Here is a 22714-nt window from a genome sequence, read left to right as displayed (position 1 = left end):
AACGCTTCTCGCCCTCGAAAGCCTCCATAATGAGGACTAACGGCGCGTTCGTGAGTGGCCAGCCTAATATGCTAGACAGGGACGAATACGTACATCTCATCGCGATAGATAGAGACAGAGAGAGGTATCTAAACTGAATTGAAGATAGATGTTCTGAGGCGCATGTGCTTCGGATCGTTTCAGTTTATTACGAAAGTTATGTTCAAAGTATTTTCTATTGGATTTTATTGAACTAGGTTTTATGCTGATATTGAAAAATTATTTTTTATGGCTTAGTGGTTAAGAGCTTGGTGTTCGAGTCGAATGCATTGCGTTACAAAGCAACTATGTTGATTGACCAGAAAGACCTAAGTTTGTAATTTGGGAAAACAACAATGTAAAGAGCAATGGCCTGGTAGTTTCAACGTGTGACTCTCATCCCTGGAGTCTTAGGTTCGATCCCCGGCTGTGCATCAATAGACTTTCTATGATATTTAACACTACGGTACGGTGAAGGAAAACATCATGACGAAACCGGCATGCCTTAGACCCAATAACGGTCGACGGTGGGTGTCAGGCATAGGAGTTTGATCAGCTACTTGCCGATAAGAAAATATCATGAGACACATACAGAAATCTGAGGCTCAGAACTAAAAAGTTTTAGCGCCATTGGTATTATATAGTGAGCGTAAAAATTGTTTTTGGCACTTAATTCTAAAAGCGAACAATAGTCAATTAAACAAAATTGTTTATTTATAATATAAACAATCAAAACAAAACCCTTTATTACCCGGACAAAGTTAAAACCTATCCTGAAAGACTCATTAAGCTGTCCCTAATTAAAAACTAATTAAATTTGCCAGAGAAAAAGAGCGCGCGACATTTAGCTGATACTAATAAGGTCATCAAACAATTACGGCTCATCCGTGCCAGAGTGAGAGGGAGCACCCTCCCTCCTCCCTCTCCCTCCAACTCACCACATCCTCTATTTAACTTTTAATTTATACTCATTCCTTTATATCTTTTATTGCTTCGCCCATCGCAACTCCTAATGCGCTCGAGGTGCTCCTCACTCTAATTAAATTCATGCAACACTAAGCTTTCCGGACACCTCGGCAGGCCACGCCCGAGTCACCCCACTGCGCGATTTCCACCAATCGCGGGCCGAAGCGGCTTCAGCACAAAAGCCGGTTGAAGAGGGCGGCGCAGTGGGTACGAGATCTGATATAGCCGTCACGTCGGTTACGGAGAGTGTCTTGACGTATTTTATTATTATTTATGTCAATTAGGTTATTGCTTTTTTGTTTAATGGAATAAGGAATTGTGAAATTGATTGCCTTTCGTTTATGATTCATCAATGTCAGAACACAATCTGTAACGTGTTAATTTTATATGATTGATTGTTACTCGGGTCATTAGAATGCGGCTGTAATCTAGTTGCACACCTATTGTACATGTTAATAACATAGCCTTTACTGTGTAATTAGTTTCAAATTAACATCTTCACATCTCAAACAGACAATACACAAATAAAAGAATGAAACAGCTATTTAAAATGTCTATTAAAAAAGCTTTATTAGTAGTACAATTCTTTAATACCAAACACAACTCTGACAGGAAGTAAAACGCTATTCCCAAAGTAATTTAAAGAATTCAGCATTGTCATTTGTAACAAACTTCATAAAATGAAAATATTAGAAACAATCTATAACAAACATCTTTCTGATTATGCCTCTACGAGTTTTTGTATGCGGCTAAAAGATTACGACTGTACCCCATACAAATACACACTTTATTCATCAAACAAAATCCAACTCTATTTTTATATACTTACAGTAGATTTTGTAATACAAGTGAAGGCGTCTACAATGTCGTTATTCTCACGTATGGCGAGGTTAATTTATGAACCGTCATTTAATATCCATCTGTAGAGCAAAGAAATAGGGTGTATTGTTGTTTAGCATGATATAGGGGAATAAATCTATAATATGAAGAGGGCGGGGTATTAATTTGTGAAGAGGGGTTTGCCCCGCCCTGCCGGAGCGCGCCATGCCAGTGACGGCTGTCGCCTCGCACGGGGACATAGTGTCTTGTGGTGTGTGGTGTGGTGCGACAATGCGAGTTTGTGGGTGTTAAACTGTCGGTATGGTGTTGGAAGGTGGTCTGCCGGCGCCGCTACAATTGTACGCGGCAGCGGCTGCCGGTTTAGCCCCAAGGCCGGCTTGGCCCCCGTTTTTACCGTTTTTTGGAGTTCCACCACCGTTTTTGACTAGGCCTCGACTACCACATCCCTTACCGAATCGGGCACCTCATGGACCTCCTAGTGAAGACTCTAATGAAGATGGAGGAAGTAGTAAGGGTAGGTCTCTCTTTCTATTAGAATTATTTAGTTTAAGGAGAAGCAAAGATAACCATAAAAAGTTAACTCATAGGTTCTAATAGTAAACAAAGGTAAACAATATTTTTTTACGTTTTGAAATAAATGACCAAATTGTCTATGTGCAAATACATACATAGTCTGTGCATGTAGCTCATTTTTAATTTCAGAACTTTTATTTTTGGCGGCAAAACAAAAGCCCTTTTAAATTTACTATAATACAAAAATCTTCATACTAAGCTAAGTGTAAAACTTATTAATTAAAAGGCATTTTATTTACACTTGTATTGGGACAATAGAGAATATTGACATCGCCTCTAATCTGGTATAAACATAAAGAATAGAAGATAAGCATAAAATGATTTAAAAAAGGTTTTATAGCTGATAATTTGTTGTTATACAATGGTAGGTATATGTGGATAATTTATTCAATGTTTTTATTTGGTCGATGAACCGAATAAAAACAAGGAAATCCGTATTTCACTGGGCTATAAATAAATAATTTTAATTTAATATTATGCGCCTACGTTTCGCGTTTAAAATTTTCGATATAAACTTAAATAATTAAACAAAATCAGATAAGGTTATATAGAATTAAACAATTGAAGATTACCTACGTGTTCAAGAAATTTTGATATTTAACCTAAAATATTAGTGTCAATTTTTTTTGTAATTTATTCCGTTATTATAAAGATTACAAATTATGAATCTTTATCTATAAATACCAAATAAATAATACCTTTAGAAGTAGGGTTATTTTAAAATTTCTCCTTTATATTTAATGTTTAACGAGGAATAACGCGTCCGTCCGTCGGATGGTTCAAACGTCACTTAGGGATTGTCAAAATTCTAATTGTATTTCTTTTTAATGTTATGAGGCTCTACATTTATTTATTTGAAAAATTTGACCTTTCTTAAATAAATAAATAATATTAGAACAATTACAATATACTCTATTTAAATCTTACATCTAACTTTATATGTGGTTTCTATTTGACGTAAACACGCGCCATTTTAATTACACACAAAAAAAGTAAAAGTGGCCAGAGTATCCTCTGTAGTGGTAGTGGTATGGGTGAAAATTACAATGCCAAAAAATCACGATTTCTTATAACAATAATAAATTAAATTTTAACTCAATTACCGCAAACATATACCTATTACATAGGTACATAATTAATTATACAGTAAGATTTAATAATTAACGGAAAATTTTGCCTTTAAATTTATTTTATCAAATATTTTATGAAGTACACTTTTTGCTTCATTAACCTTGTAAATGATATTAATAATCCGTAATATTACATATGTAATAAACATTTTTCTAATTCATGCAGGTAATTGTGTATCGTCGCCGGGTCATGGTTATACGAAGTCCTGAGTTTTTTATAGTGAAACGATCGTACTCTTTAATCTCCATTAGTTCGTAATCTGTAATTGTTAAGTTATAACGAGTAGGTAATTAAAAAAGCTGAAATAAACTAGAAATTAATTTTGTAATCATGCATAGGTAGGTACGTGCTTCCATAAAATAAAATATAAAACTATTCTACAATATTTACCTATACATATTATTAGTCTTCTAGCCCTTGGCTATGTACAGAGAACATAGAATTATCTACTGATTTTAAGTCTAGACTTTAGCGCGTAAAAGTTGGTTCGATTTTGTACTATAATCTGTGTCGTAAACTCTACAATGTATTCTATACAGATGACAAATACAATTGTCAAATGACGCGCCAATCTTTGTTAAACCGCGCGCATGCAGTGTCTACGTCTTATTTCCGTTACCTTTATATAATTAATATATTACGTATAATCTAGAGAACTAGACTAATTTTAATTACAATTTTAATTATTATAATTCTGAAGCTTGTTTGTTTGGTTGGTTGAACGCGTTAATTGCGGGGACTTCTGTCTTGACAAGATTATTTTTGTATAATGTAGGTTTTTTTTAAATATGTATTCTCTTTGAGAGCTTCCATGCGTTGCTTTTAAACAGCTTTTTTGAAATTTGCTTCTAGACAAAATATTCCTTCACCAAATTATTTTAATTAATATCTTTGAGGATATAGTATAGACAAACTTGACAATTTTGTGGCGGACTTCGCGCCCATTTTAACTACAGTAAAAAAGACAGTACTACAACCAAGATTTTCTTAATAGGCAAGTGGGTGATCATCTTTCTCTATTTGACACACGCTATTCCCTTTTGGGTCTAATACCTTTTTCCTCGCAATGTTTTCTTTCACAGACTATGCCCACAAATTTGTAGATGGCATTTAGCCCACATCGGAAAGCTTTGCATTTAGCACATAAATATAGTCGACTATTTTTTCATTGCCACACGAATGACATGTCTTTGACATAACTTATGAATTGTCTATGGCGAGTGATATGGAATTAGAATTAACAGCGGTCAGATGAAACATAATGGTTGTCCTTCTCACTTAGTATTCCCGAATCGTTTGAATAAATTTTCTATTAATAAAAGCAAGGTGCTAAGAACCTAACGAGCGTAATCCGAAATATTAGTTTCGTAGTTTGGTCGCCTGCTGCGCGCGCGTCGGTCGTAACAACTTTGTCGATGCCTACGTCGCTATTCTCAATACAAGATCGTGACTCAATCGTTGTTATACAGGTATAAATCGTTATACAGTTACTTGGATTAAAACGTATGTTATACCTAGTACCTACTTTTAAAAAATTACATTGAATATTGCGATATATTAATGTAAAACTAAGTATAAAAATTATATTATTACTGATTTGCGATTGCTTTTATTCAGTACTAGCTTTTACTTAGCCTACCTTTTGATTAGCTACTTACCAAGTACCAACACATGGGTCATTGCTATGCTACTCCATAGAGACTGTTCGCTTTTCGGGGAAAAAAAACCTAAAAACTAAATAAAACAAAATTATTCTTTTTTTTACTTTTCAAAATTATCTCTATAAAAACCTTCCTCAGAGTTTAAGGAATTAATAAAAAATGACTCGCATCGGTCCAGCCATCTTAGAGGTTTGCGTTTAGCAAAATATTTTGCGATTGATTTTTATTTATATTCCTACATAGTGCTCATCTCAAAGTATTGTTTCGCATTCAGACATAGCAATATCTTCGTTTTAACAACTACTAGGGAATTAAGAAACTTTTTACAACAAACAAATTTTATTAAGGTTTTAAAACGATTAGGAAAGTGTGACTGACGAGTGGGGTAATCGCCCAAGTCTTACGTGAATAGGTCTCCAGATATAATCGGGCTTTGTCGGCGATTGTGCTGAGGTGTTACTCTTGAAATTAGTTTGTTAAATGTTTTGTGGATGACGCATGGCCACCCCGCATTGTGAACAACGTTTTTTATCGGCACAACTAGAAGATGATTTATAGGAAAGTGACTTTTTAATAACGATCCGATAATTTATTAAGATATATATATCTTTTATTTAGACCAAGTCTTAGTTCTGATGAGGTTTTTTATAGAATTTTACCCCATTTTACGTGCCGGATGCTCACCTGATGTTAAGTGTTACTGCTGCCCATAGACACTGAGACTGCTATAAGGGTCGCAAATGCGTTGCCGGCCTTTTTAGAAATGGTACTTTTCTCGAATAATAAAATTTTCCGTCCCTAAAATTGTTCGTAATTTAAATTAAATAGAAAATCTTAATACCATAATAGCATAATAACGACACTAAATTCATATCCCGTATATTATTCAAGCTTTTCATCCACAAAACTTAAAAATCTTTGTCAAAGTTCACATTTATTACGGTCTAACCAAGTGCAACCACTAATATAGATTCTACCTTCATTTAGTTTAATAAACAATAAATGTATAATCTGAATGAACATCTAATGACAAACAGCTTAACCAATTTTATGTTTGATTGTGTATTCCGTTTTTGGCTTTTGTGTATAATGTAATTGTTTGAATATTGTTTAGTGAGTAGCTGTTGGAATACTGATGAGCAAATAAATAAAATAAATAATTTTCTATTAACAGTGGTAGGAACTATCGTTTAAGATACATACAAGGTCTAAAACTGCTCATAGAATTAAGTAATATACAGGGTGTATCTCAACGATTCGTTGCTATGTATGTTTACATCCTTTAGAATGTTACTTACATTCTAATGTAATTGCTAATGCGTCAAATAAAGTGATTTTTATTTTTTATAACGATCTATCCCGACTTTAGACTAATAAGAAATTTAAGTCCAACCTTACTAATAAGGAGATTTAACATAAGTGTCCACACTTCTAACACTCTCTATTAAAGGAAAGAGACTGTGTTCTTGTGTACCTACTATTTTTTCTAGTTACTGTTTAACACTTAAGACTAACGAACACTAACACTAATTCAAATTAAAAAAAAACTTGTGGTTCTCGGGGACTGCAAAGTTATTGCATAGCATTTTTTATCAATATTTTTTTTCTTTGATATTAATTCTGAAGATGTGAGACACAGTATGCGTTCTGTCCCGCTCTAACGTGTATTAGCCGCACCTATGTTACGTCATCGTGTGTTAGGTTTTTATTTTCGTTACGGAATTTCTTGATTCGGTCGCCGCGCTCAAAGCCCGCGATAAAATATATGCAATAGCTTAGTAAGGATATATTTGGATAGCAACAAGTATTTAAGTATCAATAAATCAAAATTAACAAATTACGTATGACGCAGGTATTGTGAAATATTAGTTTTTAGCTTTTTGTGTTTATTATTAATGACAATGTCTCAACGAAATTGATATAAAATTTAATCCGACATTAAAACCTTGACACTTAATTTAATTTGTGTAATATGAAATATTTTTTTCCTGGTTTACGATTATCTACGTTTAATATATTTTAAACTAGCCTCGTTTCGATATATGATTATTTTACTTACCTTTTTGTCTGTGCAAAAAATAATATTCTGCAAATAATAAACGTTTATTTAATGTCATATAAAACCACACAATATATTAACAGTAATTCATAAAATAGTACTTCTATTTATATCGGTAAGAGGCTCCACCAAGAAACTCCAGAATTTTCTTTCTCCAGCAATCTTTCACCCGTCGTCATCATCTGCCCCTGCACAATGTACGCAAAATAATGTAGGTATTTAATAGTATTTGTTATAACCTGTGGTCCAAAAAAAACCCTTAAATGACTAGGTGCGAAGTTGTCTTCCCGTTTATCCCTACGTCAAAATATTGCCAACTCCCGTTCTGATAATATAAAATATATCAGATTACTACTAGCTGACCCGTAAAATGTACCTATATTATTTCTAGGAAAAAAAATTTTAGTTCAATAAAAATAACTATCTACTATAATAAAAAATTTAGGTTGATCGTAGAGGGGTGACAATTAAGGGTTGTATGTATTTTTGTATGATGTATCATAAAAAAATAAAAACAAAAAGTTTTGTCTAAAAAATAAAGTAAAGTAGCGGTAGGACCACCCTTAACATTGGATGGGATAAAAAATAGATGTTGTCCGATTCTCAGACTTACTGAATTTTCATTAAAAAATTTATAAGAATCTGTCGAGCCGTTTCGGAGGAGTATGGGAACGCACATTGTGACACGAGAATTTGATATATTAGATTTAAAGCTAATTAAGGATATGATTTAGAAATAAATTAGCGCCGAATTCGGCCACAGATATATTCATCTTCTTTTAAGCTTAGGTTTCCTAGAAAAGCGGTGCCGTTAACTAACGGCCGTCATTTTACGGTTGTTGATAACAGCCGTCTTTAATTTTTAACATAATGCAAAATAACATCATTTTCGCTCGTCGAATTCACGTTTCCACTCATGGTATTAATTAAATGCGCACCGCGAAAAACGTTGAACTAATGTATCACCGCTATGACGGCCGTCATACAAATGACAGCACCACTATTTGACGTTACGGTGACACTCAACGTTCTCTAGAAAACCTACTCCGATGTTATTTATAGACAACGTATGGGTGACGTCACTCAACGTTACATTACGGCCGTTGGATAACGGCACCGCTTTTTTAGGAAACCTAAGCTTTACCCTCTGGAGCCTTCGGGCCAATGTTTAGACTGGTTAAGGATCCCTTCTTTAAGTCGGAGATAACCACTTTTTATCCACATGGTCGATTGTATTCTTATTCACACATAGGTACTATAAGCCTCTTATACCTTATCACTCTCGTATCAAGTTTAACTGGTAAAGGCTTTTAATGAGTTTAATAAGAGGCAGTTTATTATATTTAAGAAAACTCATCAGTACTTGTAAATTCAAAAATATTAAATGCATCCATTTCTAAGGGAAACTCGGAAAACAACTTCAGTTTGATGTACAATGTATTAGAATGTATTAGATAGAATGGAATTCGTCGCTCTAAATCTCTACATATGTACCTATACCAAAATATCTTATTTTATTAAAATGTTTATTTTCTCTTCCTTTATTAAAATACTTTAAGAATAAAAAATAATCTTCTTGGATTGATTTTTCTAAGGCATGACGCGTAAATGTCTCTTGTCAAGCACCGTTTAACTGAAGTTAAAGTCATTGTTCTCTAATTAAATACAAGTAGAACAATATTTTTTTAATAAATATTAAAGTCCTTTTTGTATTTGGTGAAAACAATTTCATTTTGCAGTAAATTAATTTCATTCGCATTTGCAATTTTGGAAACACGCGATTCTTTTCGTGACGTAATCACTGCCGGCTTGTTACGTTGTAATGAGGCATGGCTAAGTGCTATCATGGATTATAAATTCCTATAAAACTCTTTAGTTTTGGAAAATTGGACTTATTTATGAAGTTTCTTTTGCGATATTGACAATTAGAAAGATGAATCTTAATTATTGTTAGCGCCATCTAGTTGCTTTCGTATGAAACTTTGCAGTAAATTAAAATAATAATTAATTGTTATAGATTAAGAAGCCTTAAAACAAATTTTGTTTTTATAATTTCTCTTGCCGGTGAAAATAAGACATAGAACATTATATCTGTATCTCGCCCTTTTGGGAGACGTCTATATAATATAGGTACCTACTATATTTTGCTACTATTAAACACTCTAATAAATTTGATAACGAATTAATTATCCAATTGTTATATTCCAGTTAATAATCAAGTGCTTATAAAAATAGTCATAAACTATAGCGTAGCTTAAATCTATAGACAATAATTCTTAAAGAATTGCCAACCACAAAAGCCAATCTAATTTAACCAGAACTGAGCAGTAAAGTTAAACAGCGCAATAAACTGAAATCAGAACTAGTCAAAAGTGCATCAATAAGGGGTGACGCGAGGGGAGACCGGGCTGGAATGGAACAACACATAAATTATTACACTCACCCTTCGTTAGGTCGAATGTTATTTTCCTATTTGTAAGGTTTATCTCCTTTTATATGTTGATTTAGTACTGTCTGTTAAGAGGGATTTTTCTCTACATTGGCTTATTAAGTATTAATAACAATAAAATAAATCAGTGACGCTGCAACCTTTTTAAGTCTAGACCTCAGGTTTCTGTATCTGTTTCACGATTATTTTTCAATATAATAGGCAGGTAGGTGATCAGCCTCCTGTGCCTGACACACGACTTTTTGGGTCTAAGGCAAGCCGGTTTCCTATGTTGATTTTCTTCACCGTTCGAGCGAATGTTAAATAAGTTCATAGAAAAAACTCAATTGCACAGCCGGGGATCGAACCTACGACCTCAGGATGAGAGTCTCACGCTGAAGCCACAGGGCGAACACTGCATTAGTATTAATAGACACTTAAAAATGTTGAAACGGTTTAATCTATAAGTGTACAGGTACTGCCACACCACACTGACTAAACCAATATATTTCCTATGATTCGGAAAGATAAATACATCTTCTTAAATAAATAAATCTGTATTGTTAAGAACACAGTATTGAAGTAATTAATTGTTAATATTAAATATATTATGCATTCTATATGCACAAGTAACTAAAGATTCGATATCGTAATGAAAATTCTAATATACATATAATGATAGTCTTTCTTTCTTGGCGAATCCTTTAAGGTCTTAGGCTATGGATTTCACTTCCTGTCCCCATTCGATTAGCTCCTTCTCTATCTTCCTTTAAATATTTACTGTACAAGCATTACCTGTCCACGTCGTTTTCCTAACTTTTGTTATAACTGATCTGAAATTATCGTGATTCATGTGTTCTTTTTTTATTTTGTCCTTTTCACTGGTTACATGTTTAAATTGGTTTGCTTCGTTACATTAGTTTTGTCTACATAACTATATATCTTATGTATTCTTACACTTACCTTATCTAATTTAAAAAAACACTCACAGTGGTTGCCAGTTGCCCTCCTTTTTATTTAATTATGCTAATTGCACTATAATTTCTCTATACTTGGAATGAAGTGTTAATAATTAAATATGTAATCGGAAATTCTACATAGCATATTGAAAACGTTATAATTCTTGTTATTTGAATACCTAGTTATAGTGAAAGGAGAAGTATTCACATAAACACACTGTAGGTAAAAAATCTCATTACAAAGTGACAAAAGGCCAAAAACGTTCGTAATAAGGCTTATTAGTCAAGTAGTCGGCGGGCAAGGTGCGCGAAATGTAACCGAGGCGGGCGGGACTCAATTTCAAGGGTCATTTCCTCTCACACCCTTTACAGGGGAGCTTGCATCCAAAAAACCAAAGAATGGGCACAGCTGTTGTGGAAAATTAATAAGGTTATGATTCTTTTTATAAAGTTTTATTACTTTTTTTAAATTCAAGGATTCCAAAGCGTGAAACTTGTATAAGTTAGCGGATATAAATATCGCTATTTAGATTTTACGCAAATTAATCGGAATTATTTAATCCTTTAAGGTAAATTTTCGATGTAAAATAATTAAAACAAGTAACAATTTATGACATCACAGCAATTTATTAAACAAGTATAACGTTTTATAAAAAATATATTATTAATCAAAATAATTTATTCTTTAGTTGGATTTTAAAATATTATTAAAATTGTATATTACAAGGCAATCAATTATATATATTTAGTAAATTAATATGACAACATACCATTGACCGTATAACCCAATAGCGTCATTAGCGTCGTGGTCAAGCACGCGACTCTTAAAACTAAGATCGTGTATATGACCCAAGATTTATCCTTTCAATGGGTGCAATTAACATAATCTATGGTAAAGCAAAGTCGTGACCGTCACGTCTTGTAAAAAACTTATCACCTACTTGCTTATAAAGAAAAATAATTTATAAAACAAATGCTTCACCTATAAATCAGTTTTGACGTGTGAACCTCTATAGTTATCTATTAATATATTTCTGTATCTGTTTCATGATCATCTGTCAATCTAATAGGCAAGCAGGTGATCATCCTCCTGTGCCTGACACACGCCGTTGAAAGTTGGGTCTTAGGCAAGCCGGTTTCCACACGATGTTTCGTACCGTTCGAGCGAATGATAAATGCGTACATAGTCCATTGGTGCACAGCCGGGGATCAAACCAGGGATGAGAGTTGCAAGCAGAAGCCACTAGGCCAACACCGCTATTCAGTTAATACAAAACACAATTATAACCAGTTTAAACGCAAGCGCGTGCCTAATCACGCGTCACGTGTCCCAAAACACACATTTGTCACGATTCGATTCGCTTTTTCTATTTACTTAAACAGTGTATCGTTTTGCCCCGTTCGCCCTTTGGAATTAGCCACGGGAGACGATTTCGCGCCAATATGGCTTGTTTACCGCGGATAGGTTTCCAATTGCTCTCTAGGGTTCATTTATAGTATCAAAGTTCATTGGAGATGTGTATATATACAAAAATGGTATAACTTTTTGGCTAAGTAAATTGTTAAGATCGAGAAGTATTTTTGGAAATGGAATTCCGCTGTTGGCCTGAAGGGCATTGACAGCGTAGCTGGACCCGCGACTATCGCAAAGGGCGCCTGTAGGACTCGGACTTCGGCTTGAGCCGCCACGTGGATATCATCTGAAGACAGGACGGAAGAGATAGTATATATACACAGTCGGAATTACTTTGTAAGCGCGATTCAGGGAATGACGTCATTCCAATTTGTAGCCGAAGTAGGTGTCGCACTACCAACTTGATTTAGGCAATTAAGTTATAACAGTATTTTAAAGTTCATATACCTTTAAATACTTAAATAGATCTCAGGTTTTGAGCATGAAATCTAAGAAAGATAAAGCTAAGAACGTGACCACAACAGATTAATTCGGCACCTAGATTCACAGATTATTATAGCGTTATTTGTTTTAGCTTACGAATCGACCAATAGAAGGCTACCTATACTAAAGTAAAATTAACAAAAGAACAGACGCAGTATGAGCCAAACATTCCTTCCTATTATATATTTCTACCTATCACTTTATAACAATAACTATTTTTTTTTATAGAACAAGACAGCCTCACCAGTGGGTTGCCGACCTTTTAAGAATTAGCATTGTATTTTCTAGGCATAGGATCCTTATAGTCGAATTGTTCCGGAAATACTTCAGTGGGTAGCTGGTTCCACATAGTGGTGATGCGCGGCAAAAGCTGCCTTAAAAACTTGCATCTTGAAATATCTCTGTATCTTGCCTAAACCCTTTCTCGTTGCCTCTTAGTTATTTAGAAACAATAATGACTATGGTATATACACGTTTTAATACGATAAAGTGTTAGTTTAATCAATCATTAGATGCATATGTAAGAAGTGTTAGGGTGAGATCTATAGAGCGCACTTAGACTTTGCTCAGACTTAACTATAACCATTCTTTACTTTTTTAAAGGATAATAAAGAAGGTATTGCATGAAATGAAACATCAATTTCTGTCTTAGCTTGAGCTTAGCTTAATCTCACCGTTAAAATGTCTATAAATATACTAAATCATAGTTTAACCTTAGTGTTTTTCGTAAGTAAAGTCTGAGCAAAGTCCAAGTGCGCACTATAGATCTCACCCTTAGTCTTGTGGCTGTGGTGTGCGACTCTCATCTCTGAGGTCGTAGGTTCGATCCCCGGCTGCACCAATGGACTTTCTTTCTATGTGCGCATTTAATATTTGCTCGAACGGTGAAGGAAAACATCGTGGGGAAACCAGATTGCCTTAGACCCAAAAAGTCGACGGCGGCGAAGCTTGAAAAATGATCATCTCATGTTTCTGAAGTCTGAGGCCCAGACCTAAAAAAAAAAAAAGGTTGAAGCGCCACCTTTTTATTTTATTTATGTGAATACCGCGGCGGACTATTGTAATTATTAAAATTTATTCATGACAAAATGATTATTTAAATGTATGAAAAAATAGCATTGAGTTTTTATGCAATCACGAATTAGCCATGGGACGTGATTAAAAAAATGTCACCCACGAGTTTGAACGCACAAAAAACAAAACAAATTTTACGCTTACGTATGACGCATGAATACAATGATCATTTAGCAATTATACCGTGATATTAATTTATTTGTTTAGATTTTATATTGAAAATAATTTCAAAATCTTTAAGCAGCTTTTAATTTATTGTAAATAATTACTGATTACGGCCTTACTTCGGGGTTTTTAAATCGTAAATATTATATAAAACTAGGGTCTCGCCATTTCCAGATTAGACGCATCGTAACATTACAGATTAAACAAATTTGTTTACCTGTTTCCCTTAAAATGTAAAGAGAACTAAATATCCACTAATAGAAATATTTTCCATAGAACATTTAAAATCTGTCCAAAACTCTACCCATTAACGCTGTTATAAATGCATTTTTCTTGTGTCTACCGGCATTTAATCTGAACTATTAGCAGTACAAACAGATTTGTATAAGTCCCTTAACCCTACGCGTGCTCGAGACCTCATACCATAACTAACCCTATTAAAAACCCTTCGCTATTAATGTAGCATAAAATTAAGTCGTACGTCACGCGTCGTGCGTTACGAAGTACGCTTGCCCTTAAGAATGGGTACGGTCCTTTACTGTACCATGACTGATTACTTTCGTCTTTAAATAAACAAAATGTTGCGAAACGGAACGTATTTTTTTAATTGCTGCGGTCCTAAAAATTATACATGGTATTGGATTTTACTTTTCAATAAATCAATTATTAATTTGTATTATCTATGTAAGCTATCTATGGTCTATGCACTATGCATATTCATTTGTCAAAGATTGTATTTACTGACGTTAAATAGGTATATTCATTAATAACAATCATTTGTAAGGAATGTTAAATATATACGTATAATGTCTATTATATGTTGCATGGGGAAAATACTTTTCTGCGTCTATTTCATAGATACTTTTTTATAGGTGACAACAAAATTAACATGTTTTCTTAAGAATCGAATCTAAGATATCTGTGTCTTTCACTTTATTATTTTTTCAATTATAAAAACATTTTTTAACAATGATTGTGACGGATGTTTGACTTATATTTCCGTTACAGATGCGGTCAAATAACAAAGCATTATCAGTAAAATTAAGTAATTCTATTTATCAGGCAACACTTAATATTGATAGAACTTAATTATTTAACGCAAAGGGCGATAGTGACACCCATAAATCTGTAACGAGTTATGCCAATGATAACGCGGCCTCTGTGATGTGAGGACGTATATTTAGGGCATAATTAAATTATTAATAGTATAAGTGTTAAATAGATAATATTGTCAAGTTGTGACATCTAAGTGTAAAGGCCATGTTTGGTCGTTTTGACACGCCACAGTTTATACAAAAAGCATACAACAGACAATAAGGTACGATCATTGACTGTGACTCTTTCATTTACAATGGTTTGAAAAGTGACAACATTCACGATCTCATTAGACAATTTTTTTAAAATTTCGAATCTTGCATTAGACCACAGAAAGTCCACGGCGTGTGTCAGGCACAGAATGATAATTACCCACTTGCCTTTGTTGTGAAACAGATACCAACCGAAGCGCCACTGTTTTTTTTTTGTTTTTGCTATAAGCAATTTTAACTGGCCGATAAATTGTACTGTTTAAGCAGCGGACGCAACGGAAGCTCTGAATAAGGAATATTTTTTGCCCGTTGCAACGTTTTTCATGCACCGCTCCTAGTCAAAATGTTTTATCGATAAGAGTACCAACACAAAAATACATTTTCGATTCATGGTCATAGTTTAAGTAATTACCACAAACCCTTTATTCAATAATAGAGTAATCTTTTGTCTCTTTCTGTCAAATTGGATTTTCAGTGTGTTCAAAAGAGACAGCTACTCTAATTAAAACAGTGCAATTAGTTTATTTTTTTATTAATGGATATAGAATGTACATTGTTAATAAATATCTACCTTATCACAGCTACATATTAACACAGCAAGTGTTAGGGTTTCCAAAGCTGTGATAAATTCCTCCCCTGGGTTCCCTACAGCATCAGCAGCCCGCAATAGATTATCTGTTACACATGTCATTCGCCTCAAGTACCCTAGGATACTCTGTGCCCTGCGGTACTATTACTTATCTTTTTATCTGTAAAAGAATTATGGAGGTTTTGACACATTTAAAAACAGTAAACTATAGTAATCAACACGTATCTGTAATGCTAATAATTATTACTAGTATTAAGTGATCAACTGTCTTTGTATAGAAAATAATTTTTCCCGGAAATAGAACGTAATTCTGGGCTTAGAGCATTAAATAAACAAAGTTGACTACGTGAACCAAAAAGACTTTGGTACCAAAAAGTTTGTTGGCATAAATAATTTTAAACTATGTTATATTAATAGAATTTACGCCACGTTATTAAATAGAACTTACCTAACAGATTTCGAATATAATTAAAATGAATCACGGGAGTCACAAACAAACAAGAAGCGGCCGCGAATAAACAGAAACAAGAGAATGTGAATTATTGCTCCCGGGAGACGGTAGATAATGTACGCAGTACGCACTATTCATACAGCTGTTTATCTGTGCTCTTCTGATGTTTCTACTACAATCGAAAATTCTCTTTTTAAAATTTGTTTATTATCTGTTTGAAAACTTTTAACGTCGGTCTAAAAAGGCGGGTAATTGGCCGCTAAGTTTTTTGATTGTGTCTATGACAGTTGACATTTTTAAAAAGCTGTGATTCGGAGTTTGACCCTTTCATTACCTACCTGAATTTAAGACATAATGTCGGCCATTTTGCGTAATCATGTGTTCGCTATGTAAACGATATAAAAGTAAAGAATATCAATGCCTTTAACTAAAACAGTTACAGAAAAGGTGAGAAATAACTGGTATTTAAAATTCTACCTTTTAAGACAAATTTTCCCGCCATTATGTGTGGCAGAATACGCGAACTTTGGATTGTACCACCACAACATTTTTGTACCATATTCTTGGAATAAATTATTATTATAATTAAATAAAACTCTCTCACATATAAAGCAGGACGAAGTTACCATAACTCAAAATCTAAAGTGATCAATATTGTTTTTATAAAATATTTAAATTTTATTACGCCTCATATCGCCTGGCCGAAATTGCCGTTAATATACGCCGTGTAATGTATTGTAATATCCATTTATCACGTTTCAATCTTTGAATCCCGTCTGCTGGAGGCAAAATACCGTTTAATGATAATGAATATGACGGAGTATGCCAAAGTAAAATTATAATGAATTCTATTATTTACGAATTAAATCATAATTAATTATAGACATAACTTTTTACTTTAGACTTTTAGTGGTCGGACTACACCGTGCCAGGCGCGTATACAAAGACACATCCTGGCTAAGACTGTTGAAGTGAATCAGTGACACGCTGATTCATGGTTCAGCTGCAAACATTCAGTCGTAGTCCGCGGAAAGACTTACTGTGGTAGATATGCGCAAGCTGTGTCAACCCGTAATTGGGTGTATTGGTGGTGGTGGTGGTGATCTATTATAGTGCAAGGTATATTTAGATAGGTGTGTTACGGTGCGAATCCGTTGGCTGACCTATATATAAAAAAATACATTGGAAAATCGACTGATACGTAATACATTTACTGTGGTATTTTTCGGAATTACCTACGTGTAAATTATTGCTAGAAATAAAATATAATAATAGATAAAAATACGATATGTCCCTTTTAAAAGTATTAAATTTTCACTCTGGCAATATTATGATAGCAAGTATATATATTTTTTTTAATATACCACACGGCAAACGGATACGAGGCTCACCTGATGTTAAGTGACACCGGCCCCATGGACACTCACGTTCCCAGAGGGCTCGCAAGATTTTTGCGCCCTTTTAAGAATTGGTAACCTTTTTTCTTGTAGAACCAGAACTTCAGTGGGCAGCTGAGAATTGCCTTAAGAAACAAACTTAGGTATATTATGTCTTATAGCAAATAATGTACCTACTTGTATAATAGGACAAAAAAGACAAGCGATGATTGACAGAGCTGTCAAAATGGCTCACAGAAAAATCGTCGCTTCCACAGATTATCGTCGTAAAAATTAATTTAAATGAAAGGTGTTTCACTGGTTGCAGCAATTTCGTGGAAATGTTTATTATTCACCGACCGTTTCCGTAAGTATCGATCGATGTCTTCATATCAAACACGTTTCGAAAAAAACTTGTCGTAAATATCGCATATTAAATTCTCAATAATTTTACAAGACTCCATTGACGTGATCGATTTTTTATGTGTGACTTGATTTTTATACAGGGTGTGCTGTGTATACGAATATTGTATGTAATAATACGTAGCTTATATAAAGGTTTTTTTAATGACTGAGACAACCATTTGACCTTACAAATTACAATCTAGCCCGATTTACCAATAAGAATATTTTCATAAAAAAATGTCTAATAACACTATTAACAGTCTCTATTAACACACTCCATCACATGTTTAAGCAGTCATTAAGAATTGTAAAAATTTCTTACGAAGAATAGAAATAAATATTTTACTCAAATTGGTACACCAATGTAAACCAAGCTACTAAAAAAATATTTGTAGAAAATGCATGTAAAAGTGTCGTAATTACAATATAATATCCCAAGTATTATATCATAGTATTTCTTGTTTTCTTTTTCCTTTCTAGGGTTGCCTGGAAGACATCGCTTGTTAGCTATAAGGCCGCCCATTACCTCCTTAATTAATGTTATCCGAATGTTTTCCAAATATGTAATGCAAATACCTGTTAATAAATAAAATAAAAATTAATATCTTTAAACAATGCAACACAAAATCTAAATCGCTATAATATTTAATAAGTTGATTCCGTTTCAAAAATAGTTATTTTTTTCCCTTACTACGTTGACATAGTTTCAGAATTTCTAAGCTAAACAAATTATAGTTGTAATGAGCTTATAGATTAGTTAATATTACAATATGCCTAATATTATTTCCATGTCTACATGTAAATTAAAGTCAAAAATCTTACTACTATATAAATTGTTGTATACTACAAATTCTAAATGCGTATTAAAGAATTGGTGGCATGATAAATTGCATGCCAACGATCATTAATATTGTTTCAATTTTATAAGTAACACCACGTACGTTTGCGAAGGGCGTGGCTCCAAAAACTGGCAGGTACGTATTTTGCGGGAGAATTATTGCTTTATTATTGGCAGTGATCTCGAAATTAATTTCCCGGGATCGAACCCAAATTATAGGCGATCACCGACGCCGTTACCGCGAGTTATAATTATTTGTATTTGCGAAAGCTTTTCGAAAATGGAATGTTTAAAAACTGTGCGTGACTGTATTTAGATCAAACGAAATTCTGGGCTTATTAAAGAAACATTTCAGTTGAAATAAAACAAATAATAATAAAAACAAGATAGTATCTTGTATAACTATACCTATTTTAATCCTAATTATTTATAAGATATCATTATTTTATAAAATACTGCCCTACAAAAATCATAGACGAAAACAATAGTAATATTTTAGTAATGAATTACTTTATTCAATTTACTATGTCTGAGTTAACGTTCAGTTTATATATAGTTGATGAACCCGAGTGAAAAAACGTTTTAAACGTAACCTTAAACCCTTTTTTGTAAAGAACGCTCACTAGAAACCTGGGAAGAGGAAATAAAAGAGAAATAGATTAGAAAATAGTAGCGAAGACGAGAGACAAATTGAAGTATTTGGAAGTCTTCGGAGGTCGTGTGCTAATATTAAATACAATAACATAAACTTAATATAATCCTTATAGTATTCGAATATAGCCAATATTCGAATCCATTTATTTTTAACCTTTTAAAACGTCACCTCATTTAACCAAATTTAATAAGCATCTATTGACAACTGCCAGCATCGGATCAGGACTAAGTCTGCTAAGAGTGAGCTGAGGTGTTTCTCAGTTGGCTTGTTTACTTTTTTTTCCTATCTACTGGTCGTGTATCTCGGACACTTAATTGGAGTGCAGATTCCGCCCCTCCATATCTCGCGATTTTAAAGGCAAATCTATATAAGTAAATCCATATCACTGCTATGTTAAACAATACTTATGAATAAAACTTAATATAAATTACTTATTATATAAATAATAATATAATTAATTCCAACACGACACGACGACTCATTGGTCTAGTGGTTAGTACCCCTGACTGCGAATCATCCCGGGTTTGATCCCCGGCTGAGACGAACATCGATGTGATGAGCATTTGGTGTTGTGCTTAGGTCTTGGGTGTTTAAATATGTATTTATATGTCTATCTATCTATAATATGTATGTATATCCGTTGCCTAGTACCCATAATCCAAGCTTCACCAGCTTAGCATGGGACTCGGTCAATTGGTGTGAAATGTCTTTTAAAAAAAGAAAAAACACATAAATAGTATTTACAATATTTCCAACCTACAGATTGATAAGAATAATAAATAAAAATTAAATCAAATTTAAAAAGCAGCATTTCCACGCTGTATTGGGATACTTCGTTACATTACATACGATTCGATACATTACATTATGTGTGTACTGTGTTAAGTGCTTCCGCTTAAAAAAATCATCCATATATACAACCTGCAATTTGAACAATTATTATTAACCTACAATCCACCCACAAAGCAAACATAATTCGAACACTTTAAAAACTCGATCACATTCACTTCCAGAAACATGAGCAAATATGTACTTAACATTATTAACGGCCATTATCAGGTGAAGGGCAATAAGAAAGCAGATTCAATACTTAGGTACACTTACAAGAAACGTTTGTCTTTTGTTATAAATAATAAAAGAACTAAAACAAGCAAAAGTTATAATAATACATATTAACTCAATCAATCAAAATCATTTATTCATATAGGTAACACAATGTACACTTATGAACGTCAAAAAAATAAATGCTTCTAATTTTACATTTACTGCCAGTTCTAAAATCAAGAGCATAGAACAGAAGAGAAGAACGGGCAATAAACTCTCCGCCACTCTTTTTAATCATGTGCTCTTTAACTGTACTCTATATCAGAAAGAATTCGGTCGTAGCACGATGTTGTATAAAGCTTATCGTTCATTGTTAAAATAGATTTTAATGCAAAAAGAAACTTGTTAGACATGGTGTCGCAGACTTTTTTGTTGATATTGTCTTCTATAAGTTTAGTAGATCACTTTGATATGTTGTCAATAGTTTCCGCAGCTATTCTAGGAATCATTTTACAAGTCTGAGTGACAATATCTCATTCAGTAATATCATACAGAATCCGAACATTTTTTAAATATTCCATAGCCTATATTCATCAGGGATAAATCATCTTAACTCTGAACCCTGAAGGTTCGAGGCATAAGCAATCCTGTAGTTTTGGAGCCAAAAATATAAATGAAAACTAACTAACCTAAAAATGTCTTGTTTAAAACTCTAATAGCACTTAGTAATTAAATATTGCTTAAACCTCGCTAAAGCATTGTCAAAATCTATATTTTCAATGTATTTGGAAGATACAGACAGTTTCTGAATGCAAAAGCCGCTAAATCAATAAAGACTAAGAAAAGATTCGAATTTCAAATGAAGGCAAATCTTTTTTCAATTACTCGCAAACAGAGCTTAACTAAACAATGTTTCACGCAAAGTATCCGATATTTTTATTCATAGACAATCGCATGAGACCAGTTAAATGTTCATATTCAATATAATCTGTGATAGCGTTTATTCTATTACGTTGAATAGGGGATTCCTTCATATATCATATTCGCTGATAACATCTTTATGAGTGTGTCTGATTAGTTTTTCGTGTATTGCGAGATCAATAGATTGAAAATAGGTTTTATTATGACATTACGTAATAGTTATTTTATAAGATTTATTATTTGAAATTGTTATAAGGATGAGTGGTATTTTTTGTAAAACAATGTCACGAAACACTTTAATCTAAAATACTTAATAATATCGATTTTGGACGCGCGGTCTTAGGTACCTAAGTCTACCTAGTAGGTATCTACTGTATAAAGAATTAAAATAGAATTCTATAAAACAGTTACATCCACAAACGTATATCTGATAGGTTTGATGGCCGTAATAAAAAAATAAAAATAAGATCTCATTATTATTCGAATTCCAAAGATATTAAAGTTCATAAATCAGTAAATATATTGTAGGTAAATACTAGAAACTAGGAACATAAAAATATATAGCAAAATGTTTACGCGTTGATTAAATTTGATTTGTAATAGAGAAGCCACAGAGACGTTCCAAATTCAAATAAATATATCAATTACCACAGATGATAATTTACTTAACAAACAAAGTTCATTATTCATACGAAACAACGGAACAAAGTGGAATTATTAACTGTACGAATTTATTAAGTTACAACCCTCAAATAGATACTTATTACCCCCCTCCACCCACCATTAAAATACGCCAGACTAAATTAAAGCGCGCCAAAACTGTTGTCTGTGGACCCAAGGCGCTCGTTTATTTTAATACAATGCCGTCATCTCTTTCACTCTGTAGATCTGTACGTCTCTCTCGCACTCGTGTGCCTAATTTCTCTTATAATTCATTGATCTGAACCGAACTTGGATTATATATGCGGAAGTGACACAAATGTTATAGAGTATTTGAAACTTTCAGTTCAATATAAAATGAATCTTCCATAAATTACAACTTCTTACTATGAATAAAAAAAAATTGTCGCGATGTTTTGTATTATGAAAAACAATTGATTTCTATTGTAACATGTCCAGTAAAGTTTCTTTTCTTTTAAACGTAAACAAAGTACCTACTTTTACGTTTCCAAACATCTAAAGTTTTCGGCTATTTATTAAAAAATTCATTCAATTACACCGAGTGACAGCTTAATTCTCTATGAGTTCCGTAGATTCATAACACTTTAGTAAATTAAAAGGCAGGATAACGACGTGTTCATAACAACGGCATCTCTTAATCACTTCTAATTTATTTAGGTGGAGGGAAGACTAATTT

General features: G+C 33.2%; 1 protein-coding gene across 3 annotated transcripts in view; it reads left to right on the top strand.

Annotated features, from left to right (window-relative positions):
• Positions 1-2023: 2023 nt before the first annotated feature.
• LOC125056655 (homeobox protein unc-4-like) overlaps positions 2024-22714 on the top strand; it is a 39725-nt gene continuing 19034 nt past the window's right edge. For all 3 annotated transcript variants that reach the window (XM_047659896.1, XM_047659895.1, XM_047659894.1), the window contains exon 1: positions 2024-2338. In XM_047659896.1, the coding sequence (XP_047515852.1) occupies positions 2125-2338 (214 nt within the window). In that variant the 5' untranslated portion in view covers positions 2024-2124. The remainder of the gene's footprint in view (positions 2339-22714) is intronic.

Source organism: Pieris napi, chromosome 15, assembly GCF_905475465.1.
Source record: "Pieris napi chromosome 15, ilPieNapi1.2, whole genome shotgun sequence".
NCBI lineage: Eukaryota > Metazoa > Arthropoda > Insecta > Lepidoptera > Pieridae > Pieris > Pieris napi.
This window is presented reverse-complemented; position numbering and strand designations above follow the sequence as displayed.